Genomic DNA, 15,090 nt, shown 5'->3' on the forward strand with positions numbered 1-15,090 from the left:
TGCATATTTTTAATTACAATATATTGTCATAATTGTTCTATTTTATTGTTAGTTACTGTTGTTCATTTCTTACTGTGCCTAATTTATAAATTAACTTTATCCTAAGTACATATGTACAGGAAAAACAGTCGTGTATATAGAGTACGATAATATCCACAGTTTGAGGCATCCACGGCGGACCTTGGAAGGTAGCATATAATTCCTGATACATAGCTATGTATTCTGGGATTTTTGTTGTGGTGGTTTTTGTTTTTGTTTTTGTTTTTTTGAAACAAGGTGTCACTCTGTCACCCAGGCTGGAGTGCAGTGCTGCCATCTCTGCTAACCGCAGCCTTGACTTCCTAGGCTCAGGTGATTCTCCCACCTCAGCCTCCGGAGTAGCTGAGACTACAGGCATACACCACCATGCCCGGGCAATTTCTTGTATTTTTAGTTGAGACAGGGTTTCACCATGTTGCCCAGGCTGGTCTTGAGCTCCTGGGCTCAAGTGATCCAACTGCCTTGGCCTGCCAAAATGCTGGGATTACAGGTGTGAGCCCCCACTCCTGGCCCGTAGCTAAGTATTCTTAATTGTTACTATCTAGTAGAAATGAAATAACAACTCTCTGCTAGGTGCATATTACCACCTCCTTTCACTAAGACAATCCTGACTTACCGTGGTTTGAGTTACTATTTTTTTACTTTACAATGGTGCAAAAGTGATACAAATTCAATAGTAACCATACTTTGACTACCCACAGAGCTATTCTGTTTTTTTTTCATTTTCAGTGTAGTTTTCCATGAATTACATGAGCTATTCAACATTTTATTATAAAATAGGCTTTGTGTTAAATGATGTTGCCCAACTGGAGGCTAATGTAAGTGTTCTCAGAGCATTTGAGGTAGACTATGCTAAGCTATGATGTTTGGTGCATTAACTGCATTTTCAACTTACTATAGGTTTATGGGGACATAACTTCATCATAAATTAAGATCACCTGTAATTTTTTAATTGAAGAAAATCTAACTAGATGAATAAAATTATCTTGATTTGGGTGCTACAACATCACTTCAAAATTCTAAATGGAATTTAGGGGCACAGAATGAAGAACACAGGTAGATATTATCTACTCTATTTTTAAAATGTAGATTCTTGGATCAGGATTTTCAAAATAGTAAGTTGCAGGCTTTTTAATAGAAACTCTTTCTACCCAAGCTATATTCTTAAAAGTATATTATAACTTATTTTGCTTGCTAAAAAGTTTATTTTGTGAAAAAAAAGGCTGTGTGTGTATTTATAATAGAGTATATGTTTGTGAGAATAGTGTGTATGTGAATACTTGCCTGTCCTTGGCTGAACTGCACTTTAATTATTTTGATTGCCATGGAAAAGAAATAGCAGGATATAAAGGCTTCCTCACTGTCTTTGCTTTCTTTCACAAACAATACCAAGCAATGAGATGAGGCTGTCACCTTCTCTGCTCTCAGGCTTCTACTGAAGGTGGACGATTTTGATGACGTGATGAGTCCTCTCAGGATTCATAGATACACATCAGAGGATTAAAGGGGCTCTAAGCATGGAGTTTGCAAGAGTTTGGGGTTTTCTATCCTCTGTGAAATGATCACCTTGTCTTTGAGAATAGTTCTTTAGTGTTTGCATGTCTTACTTGAGATCAACACAGGTGGTTAGTCCCATTATTTCCTATGGGTAGGGACAATCCTTAGTGATGCCAGGGCTCTCAGGGTTCATTTAGGAGATTGTCCTGAGAATTCTCCATAACAGAGAATAGCTCTGGTTTCTTCCAGAAAGTGTTCCTTTGACTTGTCAATAGTGAGCAGGAGACCTTTCTGATCACCTGGCACTAGAGGGTGGCCTCAGTGTTTATGAATTCCTGTGAGAGGGAGGCAGGGTGAAAGTACTAGTAGTAGCACTAGAAATGAATTATCATTCATTTCTTCACAAGGTTGATATTTTCCTTCATTTCCCCCAACACATACCCCCATTTTTAGAGAAATGTTACCTCCTTTTATAAATAAGTTCAGAGAGAAGTTTTGACCTGCTCGACTAGAAGTAGCACAACGAAGTAGGGAAAAGATGTGGTCAGCAGGGAAATTCTACTACCTGCTGAGTGTCTTCTGTGGGTGATATACCATACTGAGCTCTGTGCTATATGTGCCTTGTCTCAGCCTCAAAATAACCCTATAAGGCAGTGTGTCCAGTAGGCTTCAGTTAGAAAAACAGAAGCCAGATCAATTTTGTTTGCTTGTTTTAGCAAAGAGATTTTAATGTTAAGGATTTGTTAAACAAGTATTAGAGAAGTGAAAAAAACAAAAGAAGAACCCCAAGTTATAGTTCGGGAAGTAGTTCTCAGCCTTAAAACTGGAGAATAATGGGCAAAAGTTAAAGTTACCAGGATATAGAAGTTTGGATGAAGGAATATAAGATTTTCTGTTTTGTTTGATTTCACCCAGATGTCCTTATTCCAAATCTCAGGATCTCTCTCCTTCCCAACCAATCTTCTAATGCTCACACCTGAGCCTTGGCAAGGCTGTGAATTCAACTTGCATTGTAATGATGTATCCCACAGAGCAACTACAAAACTTAAGAGACTCTTTTACAGCTGCCTTAGAAGTTTTCTGGTTCTCTGATCATGTCTCAAGTTGGTCATTTTCATCTCGTAAGCACTCCAGTGCACACAGAAATAGCTATCTCACCATATGATCCTCATAGTGGTTAAACAAAGCAGCCACTTGGTCCCAGAAGGCACTTGCTTGAGTAGGTATTTCATTTGTAATCAACCACAGATGATTGCTGATTAATCGTGGGAGTACTAGGAGTCAGCACTGTGTTCAAACCCAAAGTCATGATCAAGCCTAAGCTCAGAATCTTATCTTGAGAATCTATTTCCTAGAATTCTCTATAGTTGGTCAGGAAATCAGAAACCAAATCGGCTTTTTTGAATGAGAACTGTTTACAAGGAATTGGTATTGGAGAACCAAAATGACAAAAGAGTAAGGCCGAGATAACATCGAGACAGGAACTACAAGAAACAGTTAGCACTTCTAGGGCAGGGGTAACAAGGGAGGAGGTGGAGTTATTAGAACCTAGAAGCTGGTGTGGCTACTTCAGAATCTCAGAGACAGGGCTCAGCCCAGCCAGGATCCAGACCTTAAGGAGAGGGTCAACTTGACTGGGGCTGATGCCTCAAAAACTCAGAGGAAAGCCCCTTGGAGCTGGACTGATACCTCTGAGGAGGCGGCTCTGGCCAGCTGCTGCTGGTATCTCTGTGGGGAACTTACTAAGCTGGTCTGGGAGACTGAGGGAAGAATCCTGAGAACTGGAATCCAACAGCCACTGCCAGAAGGAAAAACCATTGCTTGGGTGATACCGACAGAAATTAGAAACAAACAGGAAGGAGCAAGCAAGCCCCTTCTTTCTCTTCCAACCTTCCACGTCCCTCGACAAGCCTGTTGGCAGAGCTGGCAAAGCTAAAATGTGGTTTACGTAGTCTGAGTCCTAACATCACAAAGCAGAGCATTAAAAGGTGGTTTTGGAACTGAGAGACAATGGCTTATTAACCAACTCAGGTCAGTATAATTGTTCTGATCTCAACACTTGGGGAAATAGGGGTTTAAGGTCACAGTGCTAGCAGAAGCAGAAGCTAGAATTTAAGACCCATGCTCTCTACTGCTAAACCCCATTCACCTTTGGGTTTTCCTTTTATTTATTAATTTAGGACATGGTTAAGATACTATTACACTCTGAGAAGCCTCTCTGAAAGCTTTAAAAAAAAAATCTTCCATAAACCAGAAATAATATAGTGTCAAGTGGGAAGCTCCTGGAAATAACACGCAGTGCTTCATATAGAAATGGGTGTCCAAAACAAAGGAAAATTTCTAAGATAATTATCATAAGAATAGTTAAATTTGGACTTGTTCTAAAAAGAAACTTTAGGTAAATGCATTTAAATAGATTGTTGCATCTACTTTGCAAACATTATTTAGATATATTTTTAGGAGCTTATAGAAACTCTAAAATGACTAGCTTCATGCTGTCAAGTCACTATTTGTTTGGGTTTATAGTTGCATTGAAAAATTATAGACTGTGCAGGAATTACAACCTAGGGATATTTTTTTGATATAAATAAACTTTATTTGTAAAAATATAACCTAGAAATATGCTTACATTTCTCATGAAAGCTCATGTTAGCCGAAATGCTGTTTCCTATAGTTTCTGTAAACCATTATAACTATAAACCAGATTTAAATGAATCCAGTGTTTAAAATATGAGAAATTTAATATATCATAAATTCCAGTTTCAGATGTCAAATTTGTGAAAACATCTGTACTAAATTTATTGATGCATTTTGAATATTCTTATTGATGTTTTCCTTTAAAGGCAATTAAGACTTTTTTTTTTTTTTTTGCTTTCTATATGTTTTTCCATTTTTAATTTGCAACTCTCCTCTGAGCAGCCCTTTTCTCAGCAGTAAAATGAAACCACTGCATTAGGGGTTTTCTCTAGGGAAAACCAAGAGTGGAAGTATTTTATGGTTTCCATAAATGTTGATTAAGTATAGCCAGTTATTGACTATGTCAGCTATAAGGGGTGGGGCTACGCTGGGACAAAGAGAAGGACCAGCATGGCCCTTGCCTCCCATCCCATCCCCTGCTTTAAGTAGGAGAGATTCACTTTTGTTGGTTTCATACATTGAAGTTTATTTAGGAAAAAAAATGGTAAAAACATTGTCTGAAAACACATGGACTATATGGGATCCAAAGCCCTCTCCAGATGTGACACCGCATTAATACACAGCTTGTCCACTTTTCGAGAATGTTTTGCACAGTCCAACTTGCCCTGCAGCCTCTGCAGGTCCCACACATCTTGCATATCACAAAGGCCCCTTCCTTTCCTCTGACACGACTCACCTTTGATTATAGCAGAGACAAACAAATCATACCTAATGGAGATGAAGATTCTGGAAGCAGTGTCCATTTTGGCTGATTCCTGGTCACTAAGATACATGCCCTTCACATGGCATTCTTCAAGTAGCAAGGTTTTTTTGTTTGTTTGTTTTTTTAACTGTTTTAATTCTGGATTAGGGATTTTGTGCCATCTGCTGGACATACTTATTTCACACATACAGGAGAGTTCTACATTATTCTTAGAAGTATTTTTAAAATATTAATACCTTTAAAAATTGTGAAATATATGCTTATTATAGGAAATGATTAAATACAGGAAATGATAAAGTATAAAAAAACATCCAGAGATACCTACTACTAATATCTAACTGTTTTCTTACCTGCACATAAAAATGTGCTTTGTTTGGTTTTAGTTGTGGTTTTTATTTTAACACCAATTTGAGATCAACACTGCATTGATATACGTTATAGCAATAGCAGGAAGAGGGGATGCATTGCAAATGTAAGGTTCATGGAGAGGAAATGCTCTCAGTCACTGTTGTGTTTGTGAACCTTAAAGCTTGCATTGCCTATCATGCAAAGCAGGAATCTTATGCTCCAATTTAACAGAGCAAGGTAGAAGGAGAGGTAGGGATGGCGGAGTGGGTTAGAACCTGAAAAAAAAATGCCTTATATTGCTCAGACTCCTGGGAAACAGATCACTAAATTACTATTCACAGTGAAGAATGTGCCATTGATCCTTTCTATTAGTGGGTATGCATGAGTACCAATGTGCTAGTTGCTGTGGCAGATGATGCCATAGAAATGAATAAGTCATATAGATCCTGCCTTGAAGTGGGAGAGGTCTGATAGGGGAGACAAGTGTGTAAATAACTGTGAACAAGCTTGCAAACATAGAAACAGAGGTGCTTATTCTAACTGAGCAGTGGGGATGATTACACAATGGTGATTTTAGACATACACTGGGGAAAGCGTAAGTGGGTCCTGGAAGTGGGAACATTCTAGCACTCTAGCTAGAATTTAGTGTCAGGGTAATGGAAGGATGCAGTGACAATGAGGCTGGGAGGGTAGAGTTTGGTCATGTCATGGAAGGCCTAAAATCTCACACTGAGGACCACAAAGTACCACAAAGGTTTTGGAGGAGGAAAGTGACACAATGCAGACAAGAATTTTAAGGAGAATAACTTCAGCAGCGAAGTATGGAGATTGAAAGGACTTAAGGCAGGGAAACTAGGTTAGGTTAGAAGTTAGCCTGGGAAACATGGGGTGGGGAGGGCGGGTGTGAAAAAGATGAAAATTCAATGCACTGAGGAAATAGAGCACATTCTGAAAAACACAATCTATGACTAACTACTTCTAAAAAACAAAATTTAGACCCAGTTGTAAAAGAAATCTGAGAGCAAATACATGTTTCTGTGGATCTTTAACAGGAGGCAGAACCTTCCAAAATTAAGTGGCTTACCCTGAGAGGCCAAATCTGTAACACTTTGTAATTACAAGCCCCAGACAGCCTTTCAGGGAGTCCCTGGGGCCCAGAGGCGGCGGAGGAAATGAAGCAGAATGAGGAAATGCACAAAAAAATCGTGTTTGCTTTCTGGTGGCAGGGTGGGGGAAGAAGGTGGGTGGCAGTCAGCTCTGCAGTTACTGGTCTTGACCCATAAGAGGACAGGAAACATTTTAGACTCAGTTGTACCCCAGGAGGGAATGTAAGCCTGGGGCAGAGGGTCATGTCCTGAACAGGGTTTGGTGGGAAGGCTTCCAAGTCAACACACCTAACCACTTGCTCTCTTAAGCTCATCCACTCCTGATCCCCGGCCCTCTTCCTATAATCTTTCAACATATAGGTGTCTCGGAAAGGATGGCCTTCGTGCAAAGATCACAGATTGAACAGAAAGAACCAGAATGGGGTCTCTACAAAGGTACCAGGAAAATCAAATAGCCAGTAAGGGACACATAGAAGAACAAATACACTATAAAGCAGAACAAAAGACCAAAAATCTTCTCCATGGAACAAAAACATTAAGAAAACACTTCTTCTTTGAAACAAGTGATCAGATCAAAGATAGAGATATGATAAAAGGAGAGATGATACAAAGCTGCGCAGGCAGGGAAAAACCTAATGAGATTTATATCCCCAAATACTTACATTAAGGGGAAAAAAAGAATGAAAACTAATGAGCTAACCATACATCTTAGAACAACAGAACATCAAAATATACTCAAAGTTCTTAGAAGAATATGACGTAGAAAAAAACAAGCTAAAACTCAGTTCTTTGAGAAGATGAGAAATCTCCGAGAGAAAAGGTACAAATAAACAGTGTTATGAATACATTACATAATTACAGATGCTGCAGACATCAATGATAACATGATGACATTATGAACAAATTTATGCCAATAAAGTTGAAAACTTAGAAGAAATGGTTACGTTCCTAGAAAAATATGATATACTAAACTGTCTCACAAATTTTAAAGCCCTCTGCATTCTCAGACCTGCTTTTGTAACAACAATGTGTATCAATCTTTCTTCTTAACAAATATGTTTCCACAACATTATTTTAATGACTACTTCATATCACATTATTTTGTTTTGACAATTAAGTTGCTGCCAAACTTTTTATTCTACCAACTTAGCAACTCGATGCCTGGCAATTAATACAAGATTTACTCTTGTAGCTAAATTTTTGCGAAGATCTTTATCTTTCCTTAGAATAAATTTCCCAAAGAGGAATTGCTGGGTCAAAGATAATGTCTATTTTAAAACTTTTGATATATACCAAATGGCTATATATAATTTCTATTATAGCCATTTGGTTTAATCACTCCTTTAATGCCTTCCCTTCACTCCTGTTATATACCAAATGGCCATAATAGAAATTATATAATTTATATAGAATAATAGAAATTATAGCCATTTGGTATATAACAAGAGTGAAGGGAAGGCATTAAAGGAGTGATTAAAGAGTGACAGGAAGGCATTTCTGGAAAAGAGAATAAAGGCACATTTAGGTACAGCAAGAACAAAATGTGTCCTAAGACTGGGATGTAGTGCACGATATTAGTAAGTCAAATTAGTAACACAATATTAGCATAATAGTTGTGTTAAAAGTAGTAGTAAATATAATAGTAATAATAGTAAAATAAGGAAAATAATTTCTTTTAATATAAAACAATTAAACTGAACATTATATTCACTTATACCACTCTCTGTTTCAAATTAGAACTTGTGTAAAAAGTTTTTATGTTGTGCATCAAAAAACACAATAGAATATTTTTTAGAGAGGTTTTAGTTTTATAGAAAAAATTGAACAAAAAGCACAGAGAGTTCTCACGTATTCTCTTGTTATCCCCCAACAGTTTCCCTGATTATTAACATCACGCATTAGTATGGTACTTTTGTTATAATTCGTGAGCCAATATTAATAAAGTTCACAGTTTATATTAGGGTTTGTTCTTTGTCTATTGCATCCTATTCTATGGCTTTTGGCAAATGTATAATGACATATATCCACCACTGAAGTATCATACAGAATACTTTCACTGCTTTATTATTATTTTTCAATATATAAAAATATATGTATTTATTTACTGGCATATAAGGCATGCCAGTTCTACAAGGAAGTTTTGGGGGAAAACATTGAAGCAGTTTTTAATCCTATTTTTTGTTTTGTTTTTGTTTCTTTGTTTTTTTAATTGTTTTAGTGATTTTCCAAAATGGATCTGCTGGAGGTCCTGAAATTGCATAACTCTGCTTACTCTCCTCTCTGTTGACTTTATTTCATTTGCCTGCTGGCAACAAAAACCATTTTTGTTACTGGGAATGATACTCATTAGAGTCTATATACACACACAGAAGCTACTGGAGTGCACTTTGCAGTTTAGCCATGTCAGAGCCCAGACAACCCTTAACACCCCCACTAGAGCACTCCGAAATCTGTAGATTTCTCCTACTTTAAACTCTTCCTCACAGCAGCTCCAGTCACTTAGAATGTCCTTCTCCCTCCCTCTTTACCTGAGTTTTCCCTGTGCATTTTTCAAGATTCACCAACTGGCATCTTTTCTAGTGAGTCTTTTTTAAAACAAATTTTTTTGAGACAGAGTCTCACTGTGTCACCCAAGCTGGAATGCACTGACTCAATCACGGCTCACTGCAGCCTCAACTTCCCAGGCTCAAGCGATCCTCCTGCCTCGGCCTCCTGAGTAGCTGTGATTACAGGCATGAGCCACCATGCTCGGCTATTTTTTTTATGTTTTGTAAAGATGGGGGTCTCACCATGTTGTCTAGGCTGGTCTCGAGTGTCTGGGTGCAGGCAATCCTCCCACCTTGGCCTCCCAATGTGCTGAGATTACAGGTGTGAGCCACAATGTCCGACCAGGAGTCTTTCTTGACACCTTGATTCCCAGGGACAGCACACTAGTCCCTCCACCCCCTCTGCCCCTCTCAGCTCCGCAGTGCCTTGAATACTTGTGATGCACATCTTGTACTTATTTGATTACATATCTTCTTCTTTTGGACCTGTGAGCACTTTGAAGAAAGGAACTGTGTCTTATTTGCCCTTTTATTATTGGCACATTGTCTGGCTCATTAAGAAGTATTGATTTGAAGGGCAGTGTGGACAGATACCCTTGAGTACATCCAGTGATGGAGCCACTGGTCCTGGCTAAGGTCTATAGTATTCTATATCAGTGCCATCCACTTCTGGACTCCCATGAAGACTCACACTAGAAAGTGTACCTTTTCAAAAATACAACTTGTAACACCTTCACAGTAGAATAGCAGCTTGATAAAACAGTAACCACAGCGAACCAGAAGTAATAGCACCCCGACAATAAGGGTTGTTCTTCTTGGAGCCTTTCAATTAGAGGATTGGAGCAGCCCAGTGAGAGCTCGTTCAATAAGTGCTAAGAAAGATGCTAACAGCTTTAGGAAGATAAAACTAGAGAGTTTCCTACTGTAGCCCCTCCCTGGATGCTTATAACTCCCAAAGCCAGCAACTTTTTAATTATTTCACAAGCCACACCCTGTATCATATAGGATTTATTAAAATTACTTGGCTAGAGTAAGAATTTTCTTATAATCCTTCTTCATTACATGAAGGATAGTATCCTACAAATACTCTTTGTACTCTGCTTTTTAAATTTAACAATATATTTTGGAAATTATCTTATACAACTCCATAAAAATCTTCCTTATTCTTTTTTTTTTTTAACAGATGTGTAGTACTACATGTTTATGGTACATGTGGATGTACCATAATTTTTTTTAAACTTTATTAAACTTTATTAAAGCAGTTAAACTTAGCATTAAATGGTACACCTATGAAGCAAGAGTTAAACATAAACACAGTCTAATCCTGTACACTTGTGATGGTGACAATCTTAAGTTGCTCACTTCTTTCCCATTTACCAATTCAGAGAAAAGCCCCTTTCCTATTTTCTCTCTCACCACTTTGCCTTGGCATCAAACTAGCCCTGCCTTGGGCTTCAGCTGCAGATCCTCCCCAGCCCTTCCTCCCAGCTGGGCTGACTCCAGTCCCAGCCCCAGCTTCCGCCAATTGAGTGGGGTATGCAGGGTTGTGTCTGGCTTCCAGCATCTACCACCCCTTCAGAGCATCTTCCAACATGGGACAGGAGAGGAAGCTCACACTGCTTGGTCTGAACAGATTTAAGGAGGTTTTATCACAAAGCCCTGAAAACTACCTGAGCCTGCTTTCTCCTTGCAAAGGTGAGGAGGAGCAATGGAGGGGTTGGGGCAGGGGCTCTCAACTGAGGGCCCTAAATCACAGAGGGGGTAGACGCTGCCTTAGTCCTTCTTGCCACCCAGGGCCAGGCTTCTTGTAAGGAGCTTCCCTGGGCTGGAGGGGGTCAGTGTGGAGACTGTGGGGGATTCCAGCTTCACTCTGTCTAGGAGCGTCTTCTTAAGGGCAGCTGGGGAGATCTTTTCTTGGTCGGCCATGGACTGTAGCTCTCGTGTTCGGATACAGGAGGCCTCAACTGCATTGATGAGCAGAGAGCGGAAGCCCCCACTCTCCAGAAAGTGCAGGGCGTGGATGGTGGCTCCCCCAGGGGAGCAGACAATGTCCTTGAGCTGGCATGGATGCTGCTCTGAGTCCAGCAGCATCTTGGCAGCTCCCAGCAAGGCCTGGGCCCCGAGTCGGACTGCCAGGCGCCGTGGCAAACCCATCTTCACCCCACCATCAGCCAATGCATCCAGAGCCATGAATGCATAGGCAGGCCCGCTGCCACTGAGCCCCGTGACGGCATCGATGAGGTCCTCTTCCACCTCAGTGCAGAAGCCCACGCTGCTCATGAGCTGCTCCAGGAGCTGCCCATCCTCCACCAGAGCATGGGTGCCCATGGCGTACACTGTAGCGCCTTCCCGCACTACCACAGGTGTGTTGGTCATGCAGCGAATCACTTTGGGGGCTGGCTGGAACGCCATCAGCTTCTTCTCCACAGAGCTGATGGTGACACCAGCCGCACAGGAGACCACGATGTGTCTGGCTTGTACATCGGCCCCAATCTTATCCAGAACGAAGGGGATGATATGTGGCTTCACGGCCAGAAACAGGACGTCGCTGTGCTTCACTGTCTCCTTGTTGCTGCGTGTCAGGTTTACACCCATCTTCCTGAGGGCCGACACCGTGGGCAGGTTCATTTCCGGAGAGCTGGCTATTATCTTGTGAGCCGACACGATACCTGCGGCCGTGAAGCCCCGCGCCAGAGCATAGGCCAGCTGGCCGGCTCCGATGATGCCCACGCTCGTGGTCCGCGGCTCACACCTCCTGGCAGCCGCAGGAACCTCCTCAGCGCCGGCCCGGAAATAACGCTAGGGGAAGGGCGGACAGCGCCGTACCATAATTTTTTCAACCACTCTCCTATGTATGGGCAGTCTATAAACAATGCTGCAATGGATAAGCTTATGAGTTGTGTCACTTTTAAGTACAGAGTATATTCCAAATTAATATATAGACAGCTAAAAACTGGTAAAATAAATTTAGTTTGGGGCAAAAGTAATTGCAATTTTGCCATTGAAAGTAATGGCAAAAACTGCAATCACCTTTGTACCACCAACCTGATAATACCACTCACAACTCATAAGCGTGAAGATTTTACTTTCTGAGAACTAAAGGGTAAACTGAGGAGTGTTTTAGTATGTGAATCCTTCATTTGAAAAAGCAACCAATTTTACATTACATTCAACTTATTCTCTAAGAAACCTGAGAATATCTGAAGATGAAAAAATATAATTTTATAGCAAAAATCATGTCAGAAGTTCAATAATTTCTGGACTTGCAAATTTAATGAGGTATTATTACCTTTGAAAAATACTCTTCAGTCTTTTAAAAGGAAATTCTTTTAAAAAGTGAGATAAAGTTCTCCTGAAGATTTATCAGTTAAACCATTATTTCAAAAACTATATTAAGTTTTGCTTGAGAAACTTGTAAATAGTACAGGATAATTATTTTGTATGACTTATTTTCTCACTTAAATTAGAAAAATAAAAGGAAGTAATGTTCAGTGCCGTGGTGCACTGTTATTTCCTGGCACTTTAATTTTAAAAAAACTTTAAGTTGGGACTTTTCTTGGTTGGTTACAAACCTTATCTGTTAGAAAATTTTCCTCTGTCTAGTTTTAAGAGCGTTGCTGTCTTTGCCCTTGGCCCTTGATGTGTTTGCTGTATTTCAGTGTTACTTTAGTACATTAGCTAAGACCCCCTTCTCCTGCTAATTGTCTAAAAGCAAAGTCAAACATTGTCCAAAGAATTTATTTTGTAGGAAATGACTGACTGTAGAAAAGTCTGGTAGGATTTTTACCAGCTTTGAATTTTATCACTCTGGAAGTGGCAAGATGGAACACATTTTTAATTATGCAAAATTTGCTGTGTAATCTCAAAATATAGCAAAGGCTTGATACATAAGCAGTGGCTTAATACATAAAAGTTCAGGTCAAGTATATTTATTCTGGAACCACCTTAGGATTTTTGCCTCATTGCCAGATGGGTTGCAAGCTCTTATAATTGAAGACTTTGTTTCCTTTCCTTGCTCTTTGCAGTAAAAGTAATTAGTAATGAAATGGCAGTTTTTACCCTATAATTCACAGGTGAACAGAGCAAGTATTAGCCTGCCAGTGAAGTGGGTTTTAATGACTCACAACATAATATCCAAATCCTGGTGGCAGAGGACAATGTTTAGAGGGTGGCAGGCCGGGCGCGGTGGCTCAAGCCTGTAATCCCAGCACTTTGGGAGGCCGAGACGGGCGGATCACGAGGTCAGGAGATCGAGACCATCCTGGCTAACACCGTGAAACCCCGTCTCTACTAAAAATACAAAAAACTAGCCGGGCGAGGTGGCGGGCGCCTGTAGTCCCAGCTACTCCGGAGGCTGAGGCAGGAGAATGGCCTAAACCCGGGAGGCGGAGCTTGCAGTGAGCTGAGATCCGGCCACTGCACTCCAGCCCGGGCTACAGAGCAAGACTCCATCTCAAAAAAAAAAAAAAAAATAGAGGGTGGCAATTTAGAGATTAGAATATGTCTTAGACACAGTTTATAAACATGGTTTAGTTTTCTCTTGGGAAAACAGCTTTTTCTTAAATGGCTTTAACATTTAAGAAAAACATTATATATGTGTGTGTATATATATATATGTGTGTGTGTGTAGTGCTATTAGTGCTATTTGCACTGAAGTACAAAATAGCAAAGGGGACAATTTGGTATTAATATTAGTTAAACTTTTGAAGTTGAGATATGAGACTGAACAGTAGAGTAAAAACTTAACTCTAGATTAACTGATTATTGTGAACGGAAGATGGGAGAGAAGGTGAACTCTCATAATCCGATTTCATATGATTTTAGAATAGAGTCATGGTGGAAGAGTGAGTTAAATTTACATCCATCCCCTCCTTCATTTTCTACCTCCCCTCATCCCAGCCATTATTATACAGGATTAAACTGTAGAAGCACCTTTGAGACCTTCTCATTTTCCCTTGAGGGTTCTATGGTTTCTCAGCAAAACAAAGGAAAGAAGGCAGTACAGTTTTCCTTTCTTTCCAGTATTCTTTCCTTCTTTTTCATCCAACTTAAAGGTATGTATTCTTTCTCTTTACCACCCTACTAGTTCATCTTCACGAGGCAACTCACATTAAGAAGCAGGAAGTAATAGAACTGTGAAACTTCATCATTTGAAAGGTGCACCTTTACAAATGATGCATCCTAAACCCGATGCCCTCTGAAGCTGGTAGAGAAGGAAGAGGTAAAACAAGCCACATTACGTAGATTCTGAATATATATTGCTATATTAATGTGTTATACTTAAAAGTGAAAGACAATTGGAGTTCCTTTATTGCAGTGTAAATGAAAATAAAAATAAAAACTAAGAAATGAGCATAATAGGGCCATTGGGATTTGGAAGAAAGAACCGCCACACTTAAATATTTGAGATGAGTGCTTTTGAAGGATGTTTATCAGGAAAATGCTGAATATATTTACCAGGATAATGCTGAAAGTAGCACAGTATTCTGGTCTCATAGAAGAGTTTTCATCCTTTTCCACTCTCCATTAGTGGAGGAGGGTAAACAGACAGGGTTGGTTTTTTACAAACTTTAAAATTGCAGGAAATAATTTGAATGTATAATTCAAGAGATCCATGGTACAAATAAGGTGTAGTAGAGAGGCCCTTTTAGATGCTGATCTGTCAGTGACCCAGACAAGCCGTTTAAGGGAGTTGGTTTTAAAGTGATGCCAGACTGTAGCCTTTGTGGCATTAGCAATAGCAACTATTTGGTGGCATTGTGTTCCACAGATGATGAAATTCTCTGCTGAGTGCACTTTCAAATTATTTTAAATATACTGTATGTGTTTTCACATTGTTTCATATTGAGCCACAGAAGTGTGTGTGTGTGTGTGTGTGTGTAGGAAAATACAACTACAAACGTATCTCTAGTAATCTGTGGATATTGTAGATACAGTTGCTTCTAGAGTGTTAATATTGATTATCTAACAATGCTCTCAAAGGCTTAAATCAAAGTTACTTTTAATTCTAAAGGACAAATGGCAGTGGAGATTTTTTAGAGGTTATTGTCTTGTGGTTTTGAAAACAACTGAAACAGCTTGGAGAGGGCAGCAAGGGAATGACTTAATTGACAACCTGCACAGGTATCCTTTCTCTTTACCAGATATGCCCCTG

At 39.7% G+C, this 15,090-nt stretch overlaps 1 protein-coding gene and 1 long non-coding RNA gene across 2 annotated transcripts in view; both read right to left on the minus strand.

Annotated features, from left to right (window-relative positions):
* LOC135971406 (uncharacterized) overlaps positions 1-15,090 on the minus strand; it is a 52,601-nt gene that overhangs the window by 159 nt on the left and 37,352 nt on the right. The gene's annotated exons all lie outside the window — the stretch shown is intronic.
* On the minus strand, positions 10,164-11,702 carry LOC102146328 (pyrroline-5-carboxylate reductase 2-like). The gene has a single exon (XM_015451810.3). The coding sequence runs from the start codon at positions 11,562-11,564 to the stop codon at positions 10,710-10,712; it is 855 nt and encodes a 284-aa protein (XP_015307296.3). The 5' UTR covers positions 11,565-11,702; the 3' UTR covers positions 10,164-10,709.

The sequence above is a fragment of the Macaca fascicularis genome, chromosome 6 (genome assembly GCF_037993035.2).
Source record: "Macaca fascicularis isolate 582-1 chromosome 6, T2T-MFA8v1.1".
NCBI lineage: Eukaryota > Metazoa > Chordata > Mammalia > Primates > Cercopithecidae > Macaca > Macaca fascicularis.